The 26,309-nt window shown below is 38.1% G+C and overlaps 1 protein-coding gene across 1 annotated transcript in view; it reads right to left on the minus strand.

Annotated features, from left to right (window-relative positions):
- VAT1L (vesicle amine transport 1 like) overlaps positions 1–26,309 on the minus strand; it is a 47,759-nt gene that overhangs the window by 14,581 nt on the left and 6,869 nt on the right. The window contains exons 3-7 of the mRNA XM_071756662.1: positions 25,260–25,475; positions 14,394–14,536; positions 12,103–12,206; positions 10,825–10,880; positions 10,349–10,543 (exon numbers count right to left, since the gene is read on the minus strand). Coding sequence (XP_071612763.1) covers positions 10,349–10,543; positions 10,825–10,880; positions 12,103–12,206; positions 14,394–14,536; positions 25,260–25,475 — 714 coding nt within the window. The remainder of the gene's footprint in view (positions 1–10,348; positions 10,544–10,824; positions 10,881–12,102; positions 12,207–14,393; positions 14,537–25,259; positions 25,476–26,309) is intronic.

The following is a 26,309-nucleotide window of genomic DNA, read 5'->3' on the forward strand; positions in this document are numbered from 1 at the left end:
AAAACAGTAGAAAATCAGTTGCTCATTTGAAAATGTTAAATTACATTGCTGCTTTTAGTATTGTTTTCTCTAAGTCAGTGATTGTAACATATAGATTTGCCCTACAAAATATCTTTGTGTTCAGTCATTCACAGCAAGCTAATATAGGTAAGAACCTTTTAGTATTGACAATATATCTGCTTTGCTGCTTTTGTGTTAATTTATATCATTATCTGTAATGAGCAATAATATCATTACTAAAATGCAGTACCATATAAAACTCTCAATTATCACATTAAATTTGGATTATACTATGCTAAGAGATGTCTTTATGACCAAGAGTAATTTTGCTTTTAAAACTCATCTGTGTTTAGAATTATTGAAAAGAATATACAAGCCATTTTCATTAGGTGAGAACATTTATCTTGGTTAATGATTGTTGTGCACTAAAATAGAGTGTTATTTTAGATATTTCAGATAACTGGGGGAAAAAAATCAACAGCCCAATGTTCAGTTGGCATCAGAACAGAGTTGTACATAGTGTATGTTGTGACTGCTACTGATTAAGTGCCCATGACCAATTTTACAGCCTTTGGGGAAACTTCATGAGTCTCTTGGTGAACCCTAAGACTGAGCTTAAAGCACAACCTGGAAGATGCTAGTTTTCACAGACTGAGTTATTCATTCCCTTGCTCTCTAGAGAGTAAGGAATTGGTCCGTGTTGTTATGATCCTGAAATGAAACTCAGGGTGGGCAAAGCAGGACTCAAACACTGGAATATGCTGACTGCTGAATTTTACTATTCAGCTGTCCTTCCTAATTACAGTCAATACCAGCAATGGATGATCTGGTTAATATGTAGAATATGAACTACATAAATCCACAGAATTATCTTATCTACAAGTCTTGTGGGTAAGATTGTAGTAATTCTTTTTTTTAATGATATCAGCAAAGTTGTACAAAATAAAACAAAAAACTTGTGTGGTCTTCTCAGTAAAGAGAAGTGAGTAATCTCATTACACTGCTAGGATGAAAATGAAAAAAAATTGAAAACAACAACCCAGGAGATTAATTCTGTGCTACTGCTCATGGGATTTCTACAAACTCTACCAGTCTGCCAAAACCAGTCATCAACATGATTAGTTGCTGAGAAACAAACTTAGGTTTTGCTGACAGGGCCAATAATTTACTTTTTCTTTGGATAGTATTACAGAGATAAACTGATAAAGCAGATCCCAGGTGAAGAGCTAGAAAATTCATTTTAGAAAGGCATTTCTAAAACCAAAAACCCCAGTTAATTTCATTTACCAGAGTCCTGTGTCTACTGAAAAATAAACATACTTCTACTATAGCTAAAAGCTTGTCAACATTACTTCTTTAAAGGCCAAAAGGGCAAAATCTCCAAAATCAGAAAAAGGTGAGCTAGATTATACAGCAGAAATGCTGAAGGCTTCATATCTACTGTTGTTTCTCACTACAGTAGTTTTGCAGTCTCTGAAAGCATCTCATTCCCTTCTGCTCTATTAACCTTTCTGCTCAGTCAGTTAGGGAAGAAAGGGACCAATGCTGCTGATGTAGCATCTTTTAGACAAAATGGATCTAACACATTTAAATAGAGAGAGATTTTTCTTATTCTTATCTCCCACTCCCTTTTCAGTGACCCCTTAGATGGCTTTCTAAGCATTCATTGATTAATGAAGTACTATAGCAAAAAAAAAAAAAAAAAACAAAAACCAACAAACACAAAATCCAACACAATATAACTGATTTTTTTGCAAATCAGAAGCCAAAATGTCACCCAAAGCAATCCGAGATCTCTTTCCAGTCTGAAAATTGGAAAGTTTCAAAGGCAAGAAACTGAATTATTCATATTCTGCATTGTGCCAGACATACAAGAAAGATGTCTCCTAGCTCCCTCAATATCACCAAGTAGACTTCATTATTTCTACCTCGGCTTTTTAAAATCCTGAGCACTTGGGAAAATAGTTTTTTTTAACTTTGAACTATGACCAAAACAAGTTTGACAGAATGAAAACAATCACTAGAAAACATCAACACAAACCTCAGATTTCTCCTTCATGATACCCTGGGTGAAGAGCTGAATTTCTCACATTAACAGTCCCTGACAGTTTGACTTGAACAAGAGAGCTTTCTTTCAGAACCAGTCAGCTAATTAACAAAGAAATATGAGTGGAAATTTTTGACACGGAGGCAAATGCTATGCTCTGTGGCTTAAATGACACAGTCTAATAGCACATAGCATAAGAATGAAATAGCAAATATAAACTATGTCTTTGAAAACTTAGTTTCTAATATTTTCCTTTTAGTACCTGCTATTTATCTAGTGGTTTTCATTTATGGCATCCAATAGTTATTTCTCTGAGTGACAGAGAACACTCATTGTTCCAAATCATAAGGATCACTTGTACTATCAATTCCATGGAACACATAATAAAGTAAACTTTTTGTTAGAATCCATTTAAAATTATTTCAGGTAGTGGATGTAACATATTGGCATCTATTAATCAATCTTCATGCAACACTGGGAGAAGACAGGGAGATGTTTCATTGCATTCTCAGGTAGAAATGTAAAGGGTTTGTTTGGATCAAGGGTATAAAAGAAAGTAGCTTCTCTAAAGCTTCATGAAGAATCTAGAAATTGTTTTTGAATACGGAAATGACTCCATGAAACTTTTTTACTGACTCTTGAGAACAGCTTAAGTTCTATGACACAAACAGCAAAAAAGAAGCAGAAAACAAACAGTCATTCATTCAGGATAAATATGAAATATACCCCATCTCTTAGACTTATGCATACACACCAGTGGGTTTGAAGGTATACTTGATGTTTAGAGTGTATCCTCTCTGCTTTTGTAAAGCTCTTCCTATCTTGGAAGATAGTTTATTTTTAACAGTCCACATTTTGAGTGGAACCTACCAATGCTTCCTATATTATTTTCCTGTCTATTTCCCCTTGCTCTCTCACTACCCACCAGGATACCAGGAACCAAGCCTGCATGTTGTTCCCCTTTGGTGTGCCATCATGGGAAGCTGTTATCCCCGTGGCACGCAAGGGCAAGTAGAAATGCCAATCTGTCCTGACCCAGAAACATGTATCATGACTCACCACTGCACTTTCAACTTCCAGTGTCTCATGCCTTCTAAAAAAGTATTTCGGCCTCTGCATCCCCGTAACTAATTAATTCTTAGCAGAGTGCTTGCTAAATAGATGCTGCTGTAGCTGCAGGCTGTATTTATGTTAATTGAGAGGTTTAATCTCACACCAGTCAGCTTCTAACCTCTGTAACAGGAAATCTCAATGTTAGTCAGAATCAATGTTCCTCAGAAATACTGCCAAAATATTCTTCTGTGTCTGCTACTTCTTTTCAAAACATGAAGATACAATTCCCCTGAAATGAAGCTGAAATCCAGCAGAACACACCAGTCTGAGATGAAAGCCCCCAGCAAACACTCTGAACCTCAAAGTCTCACAGACATGCGAGACATGGCCCAGGGACTTGTTTACTTGAGGCCAGAACTAGAAATTTAGAGATTCTGGGGCTGATCCGTGATCTTTCTACTAACATGATGCAAGATATCCATCATCTGTTTTATTGTTTATCTATTAAATGAGTACATGGCGTGAATAGTCTCAATATGTACAAAGGAACCATGTGAAGACCTAAGATGGCAAATTCGTTTAAAAACAGGTATTCAACCAGCAGGCTAGAAAAAAACAAGCTAAATTTCAGAAGCTTAAAAAAATATATAAGAAAACAGAGAGCTCAAATATATTACTTGTTTAATTAAATTCCATTCATGTAGCTCAAATTTCATGCAGTGTTTATGAGTAATATATAGCAATTGAAAATAATTGACCTGCTTACATACTTAACTAGTGAAATCTGAGTTTCCTAAAACACCTCATTTACCCAATCTGATTTTGTGGTAATTATAACTGATGTCACATATCTAAAGCCTTATTATGGAGCCACAGAACCTACATCTAAGTTTTGTTCTGCTTATTTCTGTCTTACTTTCATAATCGTGTTACATTGTCATCAACAGAGTGTGACGACAAAATGACTACTGCATTATGCCATCACTTGCTGACATGGGTAGGAAGAGTAAAATGAATTAAGAAATGTGAAGTCTTGTTAACGTTAAATGGGGAAGAAAGTAGATAAATTATATAGACATTTAATAGGAACTTAGTATTTCATTTAAGAGCAGCAAGGGTCCCATAAACAGGTACGTGTAATGTTTCAGGGAAAAAAAAATCTGTGATACCCAACAAGCCCCAGCACTTTTAAGGTATCTCTTATCAGTCTAAGCATATAGCACTGAACTGATTTAGAGTTCTAATTAATATTTACATAAGATAAGCATCTTGGCAAAAATTCTTTGCTAGGTCTTTATTAAAAATCACCATACTCACTCATGGCTCAATTTTCATTCACGAAGAGCTTGTGTTCATTACATTTAAAGTTAGTGAGGTGAAATTCAAGTACAAGAGCTTTCCCCTTACTCAGCCTAAAATTGAAAGATATTTTGGTCTGTAGCTGTGTACAATTTGATTGTAAACACAGAAGCAAGCTACCCTGAATTATTAAGGTTTTGCTTCTTGATCTGCTTTCCCCACATCTCTGTTTTGAAACCTGTTACATCAGGAAGACAGCTCCTTGCATTTTGGAAAGCTTTGATATCCCCATGAAGCTCGTATTAAACTTGTGTTAGACTTGTCTGTACACCAAGAAACAATGGTGAGGTACAGGTAAATAATTTAAGTTTACTTTGAACTACAGATATGTATTTTATACAGTCAAAGGGAACAGAATCTCACACATGGCAAGAACAAGGAATTCTGCAGCAGTATCACATGCAGTGTACATGCAGAGCTAATATCTGTACGTCAGGAAAACAGTTCACGAAAAACTGCAAATGAAGGACTGTCAAAGAAATACTTGCAGTATCAAAATAAGCAGCCTCTACATTTTAATGCTAGAGGAGCAATAATAGCAAAGCAAACATTCGTGGGAGTTTTTACAGAATGAGTTACATTTCCCTCTGTCCACAACATAACACTGCCAAGTAAATGGTTCTATGGCTATTAAAAAACATAGTTTTTTCTGTATTTCAGGGTAGTTTAGTGCCTTGGTTATAAATGAACTCCGCTTTTGTCATATTACTAGATATTATTATATATTATTTTCCATCACTTGACAAACAAATACAGGTTCTAAATGTTACAGAAGTCACAACTTCAAAAAAAGGTGTAGTTTTTTGAGCTGAAAATTCTGTTTTCATCAACCAGAAAAGGGAAAAACATGCACATGCCATTATTATACTCTCAGCCCCCCAGAATGTGACACATGGCATTTAGTATCCATTACAATCTACCAGCTTGATCTGACATCACCAGATTGCCCTCCTGGTATATTAAAAGTAACAGATGCATCAGTTTTCTCTCTATCTTAGTACAGTGAAACATGTAAGATTTTTCACTCCAAAGCTAAGGTCAGTGAAAGGCATGAATGGCTTTTGATGAAATTAAAGTACCTGCTTTAGGGAAGGATCAGTGTTTTTATTGTCCTATCATGGCTTTGAGATTTCTAACATTGATGGGTAAAAACATGCACCGGGATGGTAAATTCAGTGGAAAAAAACCATGTTTACAATAGCTAAATGCTTTGAAGCCACAGGCCAGTGCTTAAAACAGAAATATTGTGATATCTTTACTCTCCCCAAAATGTTTGCTATAAATTCTGTATGGCGAGTGTCCCTTCCTCCAATTCTCATCTCTGGGTAAGGCTGTGAACTTGGATATAAGGTTTCTACTGGTTTAGTTGTTACTGCGAACAACATTGGAAGCTAACACAGAGAACTAAGTATGTGAGAAGAGCAGCATAGAAGAAAATGTTTCTTTTAAAGTAAATTATTGTAGCAGCAGGTATTCTGTAATGATACTATAATGTGATCAGTTGCACTGCTCTCCTTTCAGGCTTGGGTTCTTAAACGCAGCTTGATTTTTCCTTGGCAATTAACTATAGAGAAAAGATATGGCTTCAAGACAAGGGAATCTCACTTAGATAAAAATTGAATTTACAGCTAGACCTGCAACATCTTTTGCAATTGTTCTGAAAAAAACCCTGCAACTTATAGTGCAGTGATCCTGGCAAACTAAATTAAGGTTAGGGGTTCATTTCAGTCAAAGACATTCTATGCACTGACCACAAGGCACACTCAGTAAGAGTCCTCTGACACTCATATCAAGATCCACAGGGCTTGATCCACAAGTGTATTTTAGTGCCTTGATTCCACTGATTTCAGCCACAGCTGAGTGCCACAGTGAATTCCTGGATCTGGGCTGCAGTTGGGTTACCAGTTCCTAGGTAAGGAGCTGATAAAGAGTTAATTGCATCGTCAGTACAAAGCAATGACACAGGGTGATGCCTCCTGTAAGGTTCTGGCATCTATAATATGATCAGATTGTCCTCACCTTTTCAGACTAAGCAGCAACTCTGCTCCACAGGTTTCAGTACCTTTATCATTCTTACTAGCCCTAAGTTAGTACACATCTTTGATACCATTATTACTATGTAACAGTGCACTCCTACAAATGATTTGAGAGACAGGAAAGGAATGGATCCCTTGGCACACAAAACAGGTCTGTTGTCAGGATGTTGTTCCATAATCTGACTGGTCACCCATATGGACCAAAACATCCCAGATCTGGCAGTTCATGTGCAAGAACTGAGTTTTGTTTTAGATGCTACCAGTGCTACTTTTAACTGCTGCAAATCACCTAGAAGAGATGCTTGTAGCTTCTATATCAATAATCCATTCTACCTTGAGTATATAATCTCTTTTGCAGTTATAAAAAGCCAAAGAAATAAAATTTTAATAGGAAAGTGTAACTTGTGCATTTTTATTCAACTCACTGTATTTTCTGAGAGTCTTCACTTTTCACTGTTAAATTAGAATCATCTACTGTGTGAAGAACCTCAGGAGAATGCTAATGCATAAATGAGTACTACAAATTAATCAGAGTGAAGAGGGACTAAGTGCCAAATTAAGGACTAGATAAGTAGTTACTACCAAAGAAACAGACACAAAGCTCAACAAAAATTCACTGAATACTAATTATGTTTTAAACTCTAGTATTTGTAATGAAATGCAATCTTACCAGTAATCAACTTTTTACTACAGAACACTATTTTAATCATGTACCATCTACAAATTATCTTGTCTTCTAAACACTTGAGCACAGTAACAAAAAGCTGCAAAGTAGCAAGACTTCTCAACAGCAGCTAATTTATCATATGACTTTGCTCATCTTGTCATGAGTAATTCCCCAGTTAGACTTCCATTTTAAAATATCTATGGAATTTGTTACCATCTGTTTTAGTTAAATCTTTCTTGAATTAACATTACAAAATGGCTCTAATGGCTTAGTTGAGAACAGACTTGACTTTACAAGAACTTATGATGTAAATTTCAGTTTAAAATTACCCTTCCTGAGACAACAGCTAACACAGCAATACAAATAGTTTTCCTTCCTAGCAGTAGGGAAGTATAGATCCTCGTGTCCCTTGTGTCAGTAATGAATGGAAGAAAATAAAGTCACTTCCAAGTTTCCACACAAAATAAAATCTGTCCCACTTTTTCTTCAGTCAATCAGTAAATTTATTTCAGCAGATTGTACTGAAGAGGTGGGGCGATCTTCATCTTAAAAATAAATAAATAGATAAATATGGCCAGTGAAAATAAAAGTCCTCCCATTGAACTCCACATGCTTTGGATGAGGCTCTAAACCAAAAAATCAGAACACTGGAAGATATTATTTCCTAATTATAATGATCTCACTGATATCCAGACAAATATTACTTGTTCAACAGGAATAATATCAAGCTAAGTCTGTGTAGCAGTTTCTGAATGCTGCTATCTTGAATATTATTTGACAATCAACCAGACATCATGTAACACACACTGCAACATGATAGATAAATGTGAATCTAATAACCTTCTCTAAACCTTGTATTTCTCCACTTGAAATACTTCAAATTGTGAAGTATTGTTGCAATTACAATATTCTCTGATATTCTGTATATTCTTATCTAAATCACTGTGTACTCCTGCAGAAAGTATTAAGAAATACTCCAGGAATTAAGGAATGTTCCAGGAGCCATACCAGACCTTTACAGCAATGAAATGTTTACTTCAGGGTGGGGAGAAGAGGAGAAAGGCTGGGGGGTAAAACCGCTTAAAAAGTTTCTTTGGCTACTCTAGAACATAAAGGCCATTCTCTTCTAAGACTGCAGAATATTATTTTCAGCTTCAGTACATAAATTGCTATTGCAACCTGATACAGCTTTGAAGAGAGAAATGTTTGCAGTGTGTAGTTTTGTTAGAGAAACAGGTGTCTGCCATGTTGGCTTAACAGAATCTGCATTAATCTGTGAATTGATATTTGCACAAAGAAGGGATCCATGCAAACAAATGCAGATGCAGAGTGAATAAAACAGGCTGAGGGGATATGTTTGGGCTATGCTTTCCATACATAGATCAAAATTTTTATGTATATAATTTTACATTCAGGTATTCAACATTAAATATTTGGAAAGATGCCTCACAATTAAAGCTCCTCTGAGATTTTTCCTTGAAATATTTTCATTTTCCATGTCACTTCCAAATTCAAGCTCATCGCTATGGCAGAATTTCTAGTCAGAGGAAATATGGGTTCTCTTGTGAGCCTCTGGAGAGGGTGATAGGATTCCATAGAAAATTCATCCTCCTTTCTTCCACTCTGTAGTTAAACATACTTACTCTCCACAGTCTTATGGGTCAGGAAAATTCCCCAGGAAACAGTAATGGTAAAGAATTGGTCATAGTGATGAGAACGGTCAAATGAAAGTAGACATTTGGAGGAAAATAGGTTTACTACATAGGAAATGAAAAGTAATCAAATGTCAGACTCTGAAGAGGGGGAAATGTTAGCACTAATCAAAAATAAAAAAAACCAAACAAACCTCCCAAAACATAAAATACATGCTAACATTTCTAGTCTGGTTCCATTTTGTTCTCAGCTATGACACATTTTTTCTGTGTATCTTACTGACTTGAGAGTCCGCCACAAGTTATTTTTATACCAAAAAAATACATGCCCAAAATGACAGAGCTCTGAATAATGTTTCAGTAATACTTTGCAATCAATTAAAGACATCTCTAGCACTGCTTTGTCCCTAAAGATAAGTGTCAAATGTTTCTTTTGTAAATTAACTAATAGCTCATGGAAAGTGAGCAGGCATGATAAATGAGCTATAGTTTTCTAGACTGCTTTTTAACAGATGTATTTACACATTTCATAGCCTACCATTAGGGATGGTACACTTTACTGCCAAATGTTAGAGTAAATGTGAAGTCTTCCAAGAAATTCCCATCGTGTTGACTACTAAGATCAGCCTGAAGTGTAATTTTTCATTTTATGTTCTCACTCAAGACTTTTTTAAGCTATTGTTACTATTTTAATTATCCTTTTCTTACTTATCTCTACATGAAAAGTACACTTTTACATGAAAAATTGCAAGATGCCTATCTAGAGTTTTGTGCCTCTTACATTTTAAAAATATTTAATAAGCATATTTAATAATCAAATAAAACCCCAGGTCAAGAACCTAAATTTGATCCTGTTTCCATTTCACACAGCTCTTCAAGGTGCTCTCCCTTTCACACGAGGGCAGAGACTGTTGTCTTGCCTAAGCCAGCTGCTCTGCATTGCAGCATCTGATTCCCCTCAGGCAGTTCCATGGTGATAATTAGTAATAACCCTGAATGCCACTCTCAGGTCAAGGCTGCTAAAACCCCACCCTGTTGCTGAGTTGTTACCAGAGTTGGTGTGGCCTCAGGTGTACATTTTAGAGAAAGAGGAAGAGATTCCAAAGGAAGTTGTCATTCCTTTCTGTTTTGCTGGAGAGGAACAACTGGAGCCCATACCGTGCTGGACCTTTTGTAGCTGCTGCACCAGATGATGTGACAAGCTGGGGTATACTGGGGCAGATGTAGTGATAACATCAGGACATATACAGCTCCCAGATTAGCATCACCCAAGGCAGAACCCACCTTGTCACATAACAGGCCTAGGCATGAACAAGCCCCAGTAAACATGCAATGCATCCAAGAACTTTCACAGGCTGTGGGGTACCACCACACAACTGGATATCTTACCTGTGTCCATGGCAGTGGCAATGCCATTTTATGCTACTTGAATAATGAACAACATGCAGGACTCAAAACCCAGGCTATGATTAGTTTCTTTACATGTCTTCAAGGAGAGTTGGGTTATTAGAGGGAAAAGAAATTTTGCTCTTACCTCTTCCAAAGCCCATAATGAATCAACCACAGGCTTAATCTTCTTATTGTTATATAGATTTAGGAGTTTGTCCATCACAACCTTGACCACACCACTTCGATTCTGTTTGAAAAGTAGATTCAACAGGGAAAACCCAGCAATTACTTTGTTCTCCTCATACAGCTTGATAGGATTTACTTTCTCAACTTGCCACCACTGGAAAGCAATAAACAACAGCAGGGTTAGAAAAACATTTTTCAAGAATGTTCGCAAGAAAACTGCCTGGGCAGATGTGATACATGGCTCATGGCAAACCTGAAGCAACAGCCAAGAGAAACAACAAGGATTTTATGTAAGGAGGAGCTGACTGACATACAGAAATAAAAACCTGTGTTGCATGAGATTAGGATGCTCAAAGAACAGTGATCTGGTTTTAGGATGTGGATCTAGGAGTCTGGAATTTGGAAAGAGCAGAATCACAGCACTGGGACACTTACTGATTTTGCAAAACTGAAGAAGCTTTTTGTCTCCCCAGTAACCATGTTAGATGAGCCTGTAAAGATGAGTACATTGACACAAAATTTAGTACATGCAGACAAGCAGACCATTTATTATATGGAAAATAATTTTCATGATTTATATATATAAAAAAAAATTCTCCAAGTTTAAAAGCAATTAATAGACACCCTTATACTTTGGGAACACTTAACAAAGAGGCCAAGGTGACCGAGCCCTAAGTGATGACAGGTATTCTGAGATGACAAATACAATTTATCAAATCTTCCCACACCAGGAACAGGTTAAGTGTTACTAGACACCTTGACACCAAAACTCTTCCATAGCTCTCTCCTTCTCTGCAGTAAAATGTCATTTATCTGACACACTATTATTCAGTAGCAATCCCTATACAGGTGTCTTTTCTGTATCTGTAAACATCCATTAATCTGACCACTACATGTGTGCACATACATGCACTGTACCCTACAACCTGTTAACAAGGGTAGTGAGAATTCACTGCCAGGGAATTAGTTACAAACAGGGTATCAGGTTGGCCTGTACAGTCCAACAAGATATCCCAGTGCCAATGTGTTTATTATTGTCATCCTGCCAGCTAAATGAAGCCCAAAGAAGCAGGTGTGCTTATCTATGATGCCACTACACTTTCCACTGTCATAGATATATATTTTTTATTTCAAAAGTTAAGAAATCCTTTCAGCTGTCCTCCTACAGAAGCTTGCCCTCCTTTACACATGGCAACCTGGCAGAACTGCAGGAAGGACACGTTTCCTGGGCATTTGGTAGAGCAGTCCATTTACGTGAATGGAAATTTGTAAACAGAAGCCTTGGCTTGAACTCCTCAGACATGTCAATCAAAAACCATAGAATTGTTCCTTTCTCCAAGATTCCCTCCTACAAGAACTGCATAACAGTTTCCTTGGCCACACTGTGAATCCTATGGTGTGAAGAATGAGAGATCCAAGATTTCTTCTACACTTCTTTATCATCCAGTAATGTTTAACAATCTAAAATATCTGCTTCACTTCTGGATTTTTAGTTTGTTTGGGGGTTTTAATAGTTTTTTTGTATTACCTGTCATTTCTCAATGATTTAGTTCATGCTAAGCTTCACTAAAATCCTTTACTGGAAATGGTCTAATTAAGGAAGTATGGCACAGAGGCCACCAGTTCTGGAAGGAGCAGCATGGGTGATTTTAAGAGATTTTAAGCTTTGCAAAACTTTATTTTTGAAATATGTACCTGATTTTTTCCACTCACCATATAAAATGTAAGTCCCAAGTGGTTTGAGAAGACTGAGGCCTTTCCCAGTATTTTCTCCACAAAGACAGTCCAAAACAATATCTACTCCATCTGTTGAGATTCTAAAAAGGAAGAAAGAAATCTCACTGTGTAATAAGATCCACAGGACTGGTCAATCAGCATGATACAGACTGGTTGTTAGCATAGTATTAACATTATCCAGGTACTTTAAAAAGGACTCTATGGCTCAGGCTCTGACTACACCAAAACTTTCTCCTCATCAAAAGACAATACAAAGCCATTCAGAGCTGGAATGTGAGTTTGCTGGGCCTTTCAGGCTTAAAAGACTTGGGAAACCATCCTGTCCCCCTGAAAATCCAATGTACCTTTACAGCCCTTTCAGAATCATCACTGTACGTTTTTTTATATTTCTTTATTTTGTTTTCTCAATGCAAAGTGCAAATACACCAATATCAGGAGCAAATCAGAATATTAGTATATTCTGCGGGGTGCTAATTCTGACTTTTAATCAGGACTATCAATTGTGCTAGCACTACACACCTCTGTAAGAGCAAAGAAGCTCAAACTAGCTTGATACACCTACATTTTATCTTCTCTGTCTCACTGGTCTATTGCCATGTAAACCAGTATGTGACAATGCAGAATCCCCAAAAGGGGTTTTAACAGATTAAACAGAGCAGAATTCCACCCTTTCATAACTGGGTCTCCTTTTGATTTCAGTGGTTATGGTCCATTACACAGAGCCAGGGGTGATGTCAGGGAACTGTCCCAAGAAGAACTGTCCTGATGAAGGGCAGAAGCAGCCCTTGCATTGTCTGCAATCATAAAGTTATCAGAAGTTAAAAGGGGTTTTACTCCTTCTGTAAAGCACCAACTTCTTTTGTTAAGCAACCATGCTCCCACGTGGCATTTCCCTGAGATGAGATCTGCTGCTGCCCCTGACAAGAGGTAGGATTACAGTTGCTGTTGAACTCTGATGGATGTTTTCAAGTTTTCTTTCTTGTTGAATCAATGCTTGGGAAAGTGGGGATTGCTAGAATTCAGTTTTCATCTCACCACAGCAATTTTCTGGAAGCAGCAGAACACTGCTTTGTGTTTGGTATGTTTACTTCCCCAAGAGAAAGACTATCAAAGGGCTGAAGAAATGTGCTGCAATTCTTCTCGGCTGTAAGAAAAAGGTAGGGATGTCATCCCCTGGACAATGCTTAGACTTCCTGCTGAAACTTCCCATATGGAAAAATCTCCCTTTGATATAAAACATCCTTTGTGATGGATAGTTTCAAACGTGCTTCAAGTCCTCAGGAGTGCTCCAGAAACAGTAGCAAGACACCCTGCTTTCTCCTTCAAGAGAAGTCTGGATTGCTAACAGACAAAAGTCTGCTAGATAGTGAAGGCATTTTTTGAGGGCCAGTAAACCTTATACTCAGAGACCTTCCAAGACTTTCCACATCACTCTGAGCAATGCTGAATTTGACAGGAAGCTTATCACCCACACTACCTTGAGGTGTCTTCGAGAAATTTCTTGTTTTACAAAACAAAACCACAAACAATCTATAATCCACTTTATAATCTAGTATCTTGACAGATACAAGATGAATTTAGCTGCCGGACAAGTAAAATCAAAAAGGCATTTTTTACTATGATTTTCTTATCAACTGTGAAGTTTTGCCACTGTTGATGCCAGTTTTGCATCAACATAAATACCTAAAAACAGTTAAAAAAACCTGGAAAACAAAGTATTTGAAAGCATGTAAATAGAAACACACAATTACTTCAAAAGGCAACAGGATGATTCTAATCTGAATGCAAACAAACAAAATCTAAGGATCTGAAATTAAAACAGACATCATGTGCTCCAATAACAGCTCCTGGCAAAGGATAAAAACCCAGGCAGATGGAAACACATGAGAACTCCAAAACCTGGAAAACTTACAGATACACTGAAAATATCATACTCAGTGCATTACAGAGAGCTACTACACATGCATAGCCAACTATATCCCTCTGCTAAAATGTTTATTCTTTTTCATTTAATTTACTTTGCTTGCAGCAGATTTCCAAGTATGAACACAAACAAAGCTTATGTTGCTCTTAAAAAAATAGGAAGATGCTTGCTTTCTTGTCCCTTGTATTGGACAGATGAAGTATCTGGTATAAATTACAGTTTTCAAATACACAAATACAATCTCTTTCCACAGGTTATGATCAGCCCAGTGTCTTTAATAGTATTTTACCCTTAATATACCCGTAATAGTATCTTACCCTTATTTAGCAAAACAGAAGATTACCTTTTTACTTCTTGAACATAGTCTGCATTTCTGTCAAACAGGTGAGTTACTGAGTCTTTGATGGCTTCATGTTTGAAAGATGAAGCTGTTCCAAAAACAGTAACATTGGGAATAGTTGAGCAGAGCTGAGCAACAGCTTGACCCTGCAAACACATTATTTTGTTAGTTCACTGACAAGGAAATTGGTTGACAGACTTTGCAACTTCCAATTCACTCTCAACACAGCAAAATCCAAACCCAAACATGTGCAAGAACTTCCCAAACTGATTTCTTGCCAGTGTGATGCAGCTCAGCCATAGAAAAAAAAAAAAAAGTAAATCAAAAGAATATTCTGAAGACAACAGAACTGCAGAGATAAAAGTTATTAAGCATCTCAAAATTGTCTTGGAAAAGAGTTCTTGATCTTTTAAGAAAGGCAGTGTAATTTAGGGACAATGATGTTCCTTTATGAATACCACAAAAACTGATTACTCAAAGAGTGCTAGAGAAGTATTTCTCATTTGCTACTTGCATCCCACATCCATTTCCCCCAGAGCCCTTGAGTAACATCAGCAGTGCTCTTTGCACTTCATAGCACAGAACAGTGCTGGCTGCATCCACATGATTCAAATCCTCTCTGCTCACAGGGAATCACAGAATAGTTTGGGTTTTTTTAAAGATCATGTAGTTCTAACCCCCCCCCCCGCAGGGGCAGGGACACCTCCCACTAAACCAGGCTGCTCAAAGCCCCATCCAACCTGGCCTTGAACACTCCCAGGGAGGAGGCATCTACAGCCTCCCTGGGCAATCTGTTCTTTTGGTGAGACACTGGAAGACCTTGCAGCACCTCATGTCAAAATTTCTGGCAGATAATAAAATGGTTCCCCTCGTACTCAGATACAGCTTTTATCCTTCAGGTTTTTGCAGTCCTAATGCAGAAGGTTTACTGCAGTCAGTACCATTCCTAAGTGATCACATTTTCTGTCAGTGAGAGACAGAAAGGTGGTATAACAAAACTGCATAGTATTGCAGATCTGGTTTACCTCTTATTAATAATTATTACAGATTATTCAAAATGTAGAAATAGCCTTGAGTCATGCCAGCATCAAAGGGGATAAAATGGCCTATGTCGTGTATAGAAAAATTGTTCTCCTAGTGTATATCCTTCCTCTGTCTGGACAGGAGTCCAGTTTAGTAAATTAGATGCTGTCAGTCCTAGGCAGAACTTGAAGCATTAGAGTATTCAGGCATTCAAACATCTGCACTTTGATTTACCAATTTCAGGTGCCAGAAGGCTTTAATTTCTCCACGTTTTAACCTTTAATTTCACAAGGCTGAGAGAAGAAAGGAAGCACTGCATAAATATTGAGCCATCTAGATTTCAAAATGGTATTTAATAGGTAATTTTTTACAGCCCTGGGTTTTGTTTTACTCTTAACACACTAGCAAATGGAAGACAGACTTTTGGGAGCCATTCTGCCTCTTTTTGTAACCAGTAATTCCACCAGAGCTATCATGGTTACATGGATGTGCCCAGAAACAAAAAATGGCACTGTTGTTCTAAAATACACTATACAAAAACCAAAGCAGATTCTTATATTTAAAGCCAAAGGTTGTTATTTGTAAACTGTGTGCACAACCACTAAAATCATCCATGGATAAACACAGTTCTGTTAATTCCAACCAGAAATCCTGATTATTAGTATGTAAATACCTGGAATCAGCACTTTTGTTTTATTTACAGTAGAATAATTCGATATCCCTGCATACCCCTGGGGTGTCAGCATCCTCACATATAATGTAAGTGCTAGTGACAGTCCTCTGAGCTGAACATTGCAAGAGAGAACAATATTATTATTAATAATTTATGATTTATTATTATTATATTATTTATGTATGGTGACACCCAGCAGTTTCAGATTAGTTTGCAGCTGCATTGGTCAGTAAACAGCTACACAGCAAAGCACAGTTCAGTTCTCCTTGGGACAAGGAGCATTAGACAGAGAAGAGAGCAGAAGGGCTGCACTCTGCTTCTTATTTTAGAGACAAGAAATAAAATAGAGCTGCAAATTGAACAATCTGTTCAGCAACTCAGAGAAATTTATAGCAGGACCTGTGCAAATGCTGACCTGTAGCAGCATAATCCAATTCCAAGCATAAGTTACCTTTTCTTTTTAAAACTGTCTATCATTTTCCTGAGTTGGAATGCCTAATCTCTAAGAAATTATGGGAAAATCCTTAGTGAGGGTCCTCATCTCTCAAGAATGTGTGCTGAAAGCAGAAGAGGTTTCACTTTTCTCATACTTCTTTTCCTATCACTGTCTTGTTCTGAAGCACAGGTTTTAGCCTAGACAAACATTGTAACATTATATTACAAGAAAAATTAATCTGGATTTAGCATCCCTCCTTAGTAATTTTCACTAGCAAATCTCTTTCCTTACTTCGTGCATATCCCAAAAAAACATTACTCACAGGGATTTAGGTAAGTCCATGTTTTATAACATATGCTAGTTGAGTGACATTCTTACATTATTGATCTATTCTCTAATTACTTTTCTGCATTTTCAATCTAACTTGGGAAGGTGATGGATAATGAGTATATCCTGAATCAAAAACAATGAATATTTAAAAGGTCAAATATTAGAGTAGAAAACATGTTGATTTTTACTCTGCAGAAGATGATTTAACATTTAACAAACTGACAGTCAGATGAATAGAAGATATTAACAGAAAAGCCAGGATTTGCATAACCTTACTCCTGACTCAAGCTTTTTAGTTTCCTCCTCCCCATAGAGATAAGATTATCTAAAATCCCAGATCAGAATACTTTCCAGCTTTCTATAGATATTTAAAGGCTAAAACTGACTCATATGACCAGTACTTTTATAATTGGATGAATAACATCACTGGAGTATTTTGAGGCAACTCCACAAAACATTCTTCCACAGCTTTCTCTTAATTTGACATTGACTCTTACTTATTTTTGTACAAAGTATTCTTAGAATTCATATTTCAGACATCTTGCAATAAAGGCTGATACTGGAACTCTCATGCTTTCCCCACCAAACAGGAGACCTGAACTCAACCTATGAAACTAATTATTTCACTAATTTCTGTGGAATTTAACTAAGCTCCAAAACAGCACTGTGGCCATGCAAGTCACCCTTAAGTCTCTTTTCTAATCCCCCAAGTCATGTAGCCACCTCTGGATTAGTGATCAGTGTTTAGAGTGCTATACATTTTAATTGCAAGTATGTGAGGCCACAGAAAGTCCACAGTTTACACATGAAGGATGCACAAAGGTTTCTGAGCTGGAAGGAAGAACATCCTTTCCCTAGGGCTGTGGACAAGCAGGTGAGGTATCCATGCTGGCTCCTGTCCACTGCACACTCTCACCAGGACGAAGCCTTTGATCATGGTGGCACACAAGCCCTGTCCCATCTTTTGGATTCCAAAGCCATTCCCCTCATAAAAACCTCTTTGTGGCAGACAAACGAGTTTGCTGCTCCCTCCCTGCCCTGACAAAACGGCATCATCTCTGCTACCAGCTTTCACTGTGGAGATCACATGGATATGGGAAGATGCAACATTTTATCAGAAAAAGTGTATGAAGTAAAATCTTTCAAGAGGGTGTCTAATTAGATAAGCATGATCTGAAAACAAAACACTTCACACACCTCTTTTTTTATATGCAATGCAAATTCCTATATATAAGTACAGGTTTTTTCTTTCTCAGGCTGTGAAAATTAGTTAAGTGGCAAAAACTACTTCTCACTTGGACAATCAATTTACCTTTTAACAGGATTTAGCAGTCTGAAAAACTGTATAAACTCCTCTACTGATGGGATAGACATGGTAAGAAAATATTCATTAAAATGGAATTAATCTCCTTTAAAAATATATTTTTTATATACTACTTATCATGCAGAACTTCTTATGGTGAGTCCTCAAAAAAAATTAATAAATTGGATTAAATCATGTTGTGGAAATGAAGCATGCCTCCTAGTACTGCATTTAGCATTGCAGTCCTGTGTCTCTTTAGCTTCAAAGTCTGTTTTATGGATCCCTCAAGATCCCATCAGTTTATAAAGTTAGTGGTTTTCCAAAAGGGTCTGACCTGGCACGTGCCAGACCTCAGTCTGATGTGCAAGCTGTGAACTGTATTACAGCAGTTATAGATCTACTGGCTTTCAAGAAAACGTCTTTTTTTTTTTTTTTTTTTTTTTTTTGCTATTATGTAAACTGAGCACAGCTTTATAGCAGGAGAAAAAAAAAAAAAAAAAAAAAACCTAAAAGATACTCTCCTGCAAAACTACATCTATTAGAACAAATAGCATCAGGAAAAAATAACCATTTCTAGGATATATTTTTGCAGCCCAGAGGTGCTACTGCATTTAAAAAAAATATAAAAAATCAGACTTAATCTTGCACAAGAAACCTGTCTGGAACAGAATGTGCAGAGAATCCACATTTCCAAAATGCTTTGATGCATACACATATCTGTTTCTGAAGATGGTACACACACAACACAAACTTAGTAAGAAAGCTGCAAGAGAAGACATCTCCTCATCTCCTGGCATCAAGGAAAAAATTTCCATGGTGTGTTCCATTCTGGCTTCTCCTCACTCCATCTCCTGAAAGTGTCATTTTTCCAGTTACAGGAGGGGAAATTGGAAACCAAACCCTAAGGTGAACATTGCAGAGTGGACAAAGTGAAATGTGATTCCTGAACAAGGGTAAAGCAACATCTGCTACACTCAGTGCACTACAATTAAGTTTCGGAGTAAAGGGAAGAGAACCCGGGAAGTGGTGGATTCTCCGTCCCTGGAGATATTTAAAAAGAGACTGGATGTGGCACTCAGTGCCATGGGCTGGGAACTGCAGTGGGAGTGGATCAAGGGTTGGACTTGATGATCTCTGAGGTCCCTTCCAACCCAGCCAATTCTATGATTCTATGAATTCCTTTTTACTCTCAAAACTTTTTATTTTCTGCAACAATTACCAGAGCGATTTTTCCTACTCCCTTGCAAAATCATGCAGCCAAGGTGCATCCAAAACTCAAAGCTGAATCTTCACCTGGTATAAATCCTCTTCAGTTTAGCAGAGCTGCAGCTGCACACCCCAGCTGAGATGCTCACTTGGAGGATGTAAGTTCTATCTGGAAAGGCAGAACAGCCAAGGAAGAGTTAAGCACTGCCCCTCTGTGCCATGACTCAGCAGCAGTTCAGGAACAGGACTTGTCCTCTGGGGAGTGCAGGCCTTTGAGCAGCAAAAAGAAAGGCCTGCAGAGACTGCTGCCTGCTTTGGTTGGGAAAATTGCTTTTCTTGTATGACTTGCCAGGCTTTTGTGTTTGATTAACAGTCTATGTATGCTCTGAGGGAGCATCTGGAAATAGAGGCATGGCACTGGTACTGTCCTGAGCTGCTGAGGGAGCACATCCATTGCATCAGAGACACTCAGCCCCAGGTACTCTGTCTGCCCAGCTCTAAGGAAGAGAGCTTGGGTACTTAAAGCAGCGTAGCCTTGGTTACACAGAGCTCTGTGTGAGCTGATTTATTCCCTTTCTTGGCTGCTGGAGATGAAAAGAGAAAAGCACTTGGGGTATATTCATCAAGTGCAGAATAGCTACGACCTGCTAATAGGAAAATAGCAAGTACAGTCCTGGGAGGTATTGGGTAAAGATTTCAGCAAAGTGGGAAATAGCAATTGTACAGTATACTGGCCAGGATCATCAGAAGAGCTGAGTAAATTCTCATTATTCACATTCAAGAAGGACTGACTTAAACACAGGAGTGCTATTTAATGTGCTCCTACCTGCTATGTGCAGACAGACCTAAATTAAGTCTACCCATACAGTGTTTAAAAGGATCAAGGATGCTCTGAGACCTACCTTAAAAAGACTCTGACTTTCACACCAGCTTACTGCTGCTTTGCTGCCAGCCAGCTCAGAGCCCAGGAAATGTGTATGTATCTGCCTGGATCAGTGTCTGTAGATGACCAAAGAAACAGACATCTGACCTTAAAGAAAAGGGGTATGAACAAACAAACCTGCTTTCAGCCTGAAAAATACAGGCCAAGGAAAAGACTTTATTCAGAGCTTGTTCTAGCCATAAGCACACATACATCCTACCAAAAAGATCTGACAGAAGTGCCCCAAGAGGAGGGAACAGCTAACACCAGCTGAAGAACAAAGATACATTAACTGGCCACAAATAGTCTGGAAACTGAGGAGGATTTCTCACCAAGCGACACAAAGCAGAGAGAATCAGAAGGGATAAACACACAGGTATTTTTTGAAGAAGAAAGGGTTCCTATATGCTGCCTGCAATAGTGGGAGACGATTTATAAGGAGTGCCATTTCTTTGTCAGATAAAATACCACCACTGCAGTGATTCAGTTTGGAACACATCCTCAAATATTTGCAATTTATGCAAAAACGACACAATAAAAAAGAGGGTTCCTGCCAAGCAGTAACCAATGCTGCCAGGATGACCTAAATCTATTGCCAAGTCAGATTTACCCTTCAAATTCACACATGAGAGCTGCATCTGTAACTTACTCTGCTTGCACTTCCTCTGATGCTGAACCTAAAAGGGAAGGTCAGGATAGCAGTCGATGCTCCTGCATGAAAGGCAGCTTAATTTTTTAAGACAGAAATGCTAAAAAAATGGCTAATTAATCTTCCTTGCATTGGAAGGGCTAAGTGATGAAACTAAAGCATTTACATAATCTTGGTCAATGACCAAGTTTTGTGCTCTAAATGTTCAGAACAGGAAGTATATAAAGAGCAAATAAATAAGCAAATAGGTATAATGGTTGCCTCTCCCAAATCTAAATCCCTGAAAGAATTAATTTTCCAGACAGATACCAGAGACACAGAGACTGGATTTATTAAAACTAGAAGACATTAGCCAGAGGTTTTATGCTTTGGTTTTGTTGGGGTCTTTTTAGTTTTTTTTTAGTCCTTTATTTATACTAATCCAACCAATCCAGGATACAGTTTACAAGTTTACATTAGTAATTTTAAGAGCAACTTTAAATTCGCATACAAGCCTGTGCTCTGACTTGCACTGAATACACTGACTTAAACAGTCTTCATTTTAAAGAATTAATTGCTTCAAACAACAGATCAGTCCCAGCAGGGTGCATTCTACTGCTCAGCTTTCTCAGTGTATTCTCTTCAATTTCCACTTTGCTTCACTTAAAAGAAAAAAGACGTGGGAGTACGCTTGTGAAGGGAGCTACTCCACCATCATCTTAACTGTCATTTCAAATACTAATTGCAGCATTTTAAAGGTAAGATAGACCAATATATGTCCTACAGTAAATAGGACAGGATTCTTGCAAACTCGTATTTCTGAGCATTAAGTTCTGCGTGGCTTAACAGGAAGTTTTTGAAGTTCCAGTGTTAGCAGACTTTCTCCTTATTTGAGCAGTCAGTTCAGAAGGACACTTAAGCATTTCCATAGTTTTAAGTACTTAAACTCCATTTGTATTACACAGTTATACAATTTGTGAATTATAAAACTGCCCTGATACTTAAGGCTTTAAGCAGAAGCGTTAAGCATCCTGCCAAGTAGGGACCAGAAAGAGAGTGTACAACAACCCTTGTCCTTGTTTAGATCTTCAGAAAAAAATGCTTTGCAAGGTGGTAATTTCTCCCTAAAGTTTGGCTGAATCATGCAGTGCAACCCTGAGCCTGTACCATGCCTTCTTCCTATAAGGCCTCAAAACTGTCTCCAGCCTGCTTCACTTTCCAGGCTGAGAGCTGAGAGTCAATCTCTTAACCACCCCTATCTAAAGAGGAAAACCAGACCAACCCTCAAAGGACCCTCCTGTCCAAACCAATCAAAATCAACAAGCAGGCCCTAGGAAACAAAAGCAAATACAATTTCTTCTTTTAAACCCCTCTTTAAGCACTACAACAGGTCCTCCTCTTCAATACCAGTAGTATCACAGAAGCAGAGTTTGCGTGTGCACCTCCCTCCTCTTCATTCAGGCAGACAAGGTGCTTCCCTACAATTAGCCATGTCTTCTACCATAAACAGGGAAGAGGATGGTGCTCTGCCATTTCACCTGAGAGACTTACTCATTAGGTATATGGAACAGAATTCGTGTTTCTAACAGAGAGACAGGAACGTGAGTCTTTTCAAGAGAAGTTATCCTGGGACGTGTCCTTTTTTCTCTACATCATCTTCTGATGCCCCCTGGCACTTTTAGAAATAAGTAAACTGACCTATCTAAAGCACCCTGTCAGACATTAAAGGATACCATCACATATTTAATCACACCCCAGGCACAGATGGGAAGACCACTGCTATGGTTACATCACTATAAAAAATATCCATAAATTAAAATAAAAGCCACATAAATAAACTGAAGCAATACATTAGTAAAAGTCCTAGAGAATATTCCCAACTCTACTCAAAAAGTTGCAGTATCCTCCTAAAGGGGAGTGGGGAGCCAGAACAAAGAACCTCACAAACATTTTTGAAGCAACAAGTTCTTTTTCATAAACTGCCTGAAACAGCTAAAATAATTATCTTGCATAATGAGAAAAAAACAATTACAAACTGCTAGTCCTACAGGGAGCCTATTGTCTCAGTAAAGCATTATGGAATTTCTATGACCTTTAGAAAGAAAATGGACAGGTTTCTCACTTGCTGCAAGTGGGAGTGGGCTTTCTATCTATTAAAGCAACAGCACAAAAAATACGACATAAAAAGAAAACTGGAATTGAAGTCTTTCACTAAGAACTTTGTGAGAACCATTTGTTTGATTGAGCCTGTTAAATTTTTCAAAGGATTAACAGATGAGTGGTTTAAAGAGTAAGACAGACCCCTCTGGAATCCATGTCTAGCTAGCAGAAAAGAAAAGCTTCCATGCACCAGTGATATTTTACCTGTAAGATCCATCAAGCAATGGGAAAAGTCTTCCCTTTCTGATTTTAGCTATACATGCTCTGCCCTTACCAGTAACAGCAGGCTGCATCAGGCACTCTGATGACACAGTGATCCCCATCCTGCCCAGTGGGCTAGCCAGACCCATCACTCTCTTACATCCAGTCCCTCCCTGGATCACACACAGACTTATGTCAGTTACTGGCCAACCTGGCTGCTCTTCCTGCATCTCTGGTCTTTTCCATGGAAACACTATTTAATCTGGTCACACCTTGTTCTTCTGACTGCCAACCAGGACCCATCTCTCTCTCTCTCTCAAAGAAGGTCCACAAGCAGCCACAGCAGAGGACCAGTCAAATCCTGCTTGTGGAGCATCTGTGATAACAGGGAGGGAGCCAGCAGCTGCTTACAGGAACAGCCCAGCCCAAAGGTTGAGCACTAGTGAAGACCATGTGAGAGTTGGTAGAGCATTAACAGTGCTTCAGGAAGAGAAGGAAGAAATAATAGAGGAGAGTGGGATTAGAAAGAAGAAGAGAGAAATAAATAAATTTAGCAAGGACACTTTATTTTAGTAAGGCAAAGGAGTTCATTTTCTCTAGATCCATGCATATGCACAGGGATTGCTTTTGGATGTTCTGCTAACTCTGTGTCAGCTGGGCAAATGGCCCTCCAGCTACAGCCAAACGAATCCTGTAGAATATACATACAGTCCCCCTGAATGTGTGGCTTCATGTTTCTTTAACAGTCCTAAACTCCACATGAAAAGATTTAATATTAAAGAACAGTAAAGTCAGCCAGAAGGCTCTAGGTTGTCCTGTGCTGAAGCATAATACGATTATAAATTCCATTCCTTTACAGAAGTATTGCAAGAGGACCATTTAGTGCAAGTAGGATTATTGTTAGCTAAAAATACTTGGTACAGGGAACTCGTGAATTTATTCCTTTGGCTGCAGCCTTCTTTTACAAGAGAACCTGAAAGAAGGCCTAAGAGCATAGAATTAGGGATAAGGTGTTTGGGGCTGCCCAGCAGACTTCAGCAGACAACAGAATATTTGTTTAGCATAAAGAAGGCACAACAGGAAAATAAATACTCTAATTTGAAAGGCTGAAATCTCCTTATGTTCTCAGGTCATAAAATCTGTCTAGTGGAAAAGGACTGCAGAATCTCAAATGTAAACAAGCTTCCCTGTCTGTATCTTATATTTTGCACAAGCTTAGAAATTTTCCAGAGCAGATTTTTCTAAAAGATAGGTCAAGGAACTGGTAACACAAAATGCTGACTTCTTCTTTCATTCTTTGGCCTCGTATTCCACCAAATTCATCCTATTGCAGCTTTGCCCATGCAACACACTTCCTTACTCATGATCCAAACTATGCATGCAGCAGCAACCACTGACTCAAATTCTGCATTTCTGTATTTTCCATAGGGTTGGAATAATGCTTTTCATTGCTCCCAATCCCTCTACAATAAAGGAAAAAAAAAAAAAAAATAAAAAAAAAAGCCTTTCACAGAGAAAGCATCACACACACTGCACATGGCATTTGCAGGAGTGTTCCAAGAGGACAATTTACTGCAAGTTTCTGCAAGGAGGATTATGGTTACCTACAAATACCTTGTGCAGGGAGTTGGTTTATGTGTTCCTTTTTCCTTTCATTACAGCCTTCTTTTACACAGATGTAGTACAAGGTGCATATGTTCAGGAATGTAATCTTCGGGGCAACAGTTGCTCCTTGATCTCTCACAACCCATTAGTGGGTTTTGGAGGTGGTTTTGAGTAGAGTTTATTGTCAGAATAATTTTATTTCACCAGAAACTCCTGCCAACCATTCACATCAGTATTTTGATGAGAAAACAGATGGAGTTTCTCCCACTGCAATCCCTCACATAGGGAATATCACACAGGGATACTAAATCATACTGTGGGGTCTGGTTCATTTCAGAAATCGAGATGCAGACCCCTTCAGGTAAGAAAAGTTCCAACTTACCACCCCACCTCCTGCTGAGTGCACCAGCACAGACATCCCTTCTCTCAGGTTAGCAACTTCAAAGAGCATCATGTAGGCAGTTACAAAGTTCATGGGAAATGCTGCAGCTTCAGAAAAAGTCATGTCATCTGGGATCTTGTAGACAAATTCTACTGGGGTACATACAACTTCAGCCCATGCACTGTAATTTACAAAAGCCATAACTCTGTCTCCAATCTACAAAAAAGGAAGAAAACAACATTTAGGATATGCCTGCAACTGAGAATGTAGGGACCAACTTGTAAGGTATACAACTTACCTGTTCAAGCTATATGTTGCTGACTGACTGTGAAGATAATGATGGTCCCCATCTTTGGCAAAATAGAAGTTAAGCTGCTCAGCTTTGGGCTTTAGCCATTTGTTAATTGCACTTATTTTAAAAGTTGAATTTAACAAAAATATACAAACAAACTTGAATAAGCAAAACTACACTTAAGATAATGTTCACTTTGCTTTCTGTCTTCACACTAATTCAGGCATTTTCTGCTGTGTCTTAGACCTCTTTGCCTTTCTATGATGCAGCAACTAAACCAGCATCCTTAGCCATGAGAGGAGCTCTTCAGTAAACTCACAGTAGAGGTAATAAGGCAAGAACAGCATCAAACTTGAGGACAGCATATTTTAACTAACAGCAGCTGTCCCTCTCAAACACCTTTGCTTAACTGCCTGATATTCTCTATCTTACATTCTTTAGACACTATAGGTTGTTCTTGGACTATTTCCACTGTATTCCACAGCAAGGGATTAAAGCACTACATTTTTACCTTCAGGCAAACATTTCTAGCACAACAACATTTTGGTCTTCTGAGTACTTGTCATCACCTTGGCTTTGGGACATGGTAGGTTTGCTAAAAGCTAAGGTGCTGCTGACAGATCTGAAGGGCTTGTCTTTTTTAGAATGAGGATGCTGAAGCAGAACTGTCATCCCTAAATGCCTCCTCCTTTTGTAAAACACATTCAAATTAACAATGCCTCACCAATAACCACTCTGTGGTTCCCTTTTGCTGTTAG

The sequence above is a fragment of the Heliangelus exortis genome, chromosome 13 (genome assembly GCF_036169615.1).
Source record: "Heliangelus exortis chromosome 13, bHelExo1.hap1, whole genome shotgun sequence".
NCBI lineage: Eukaryota > Metazoa > Chordata > Aves > Apodiformes > Trochilidae > Heliangelus > Heliangelus exortis.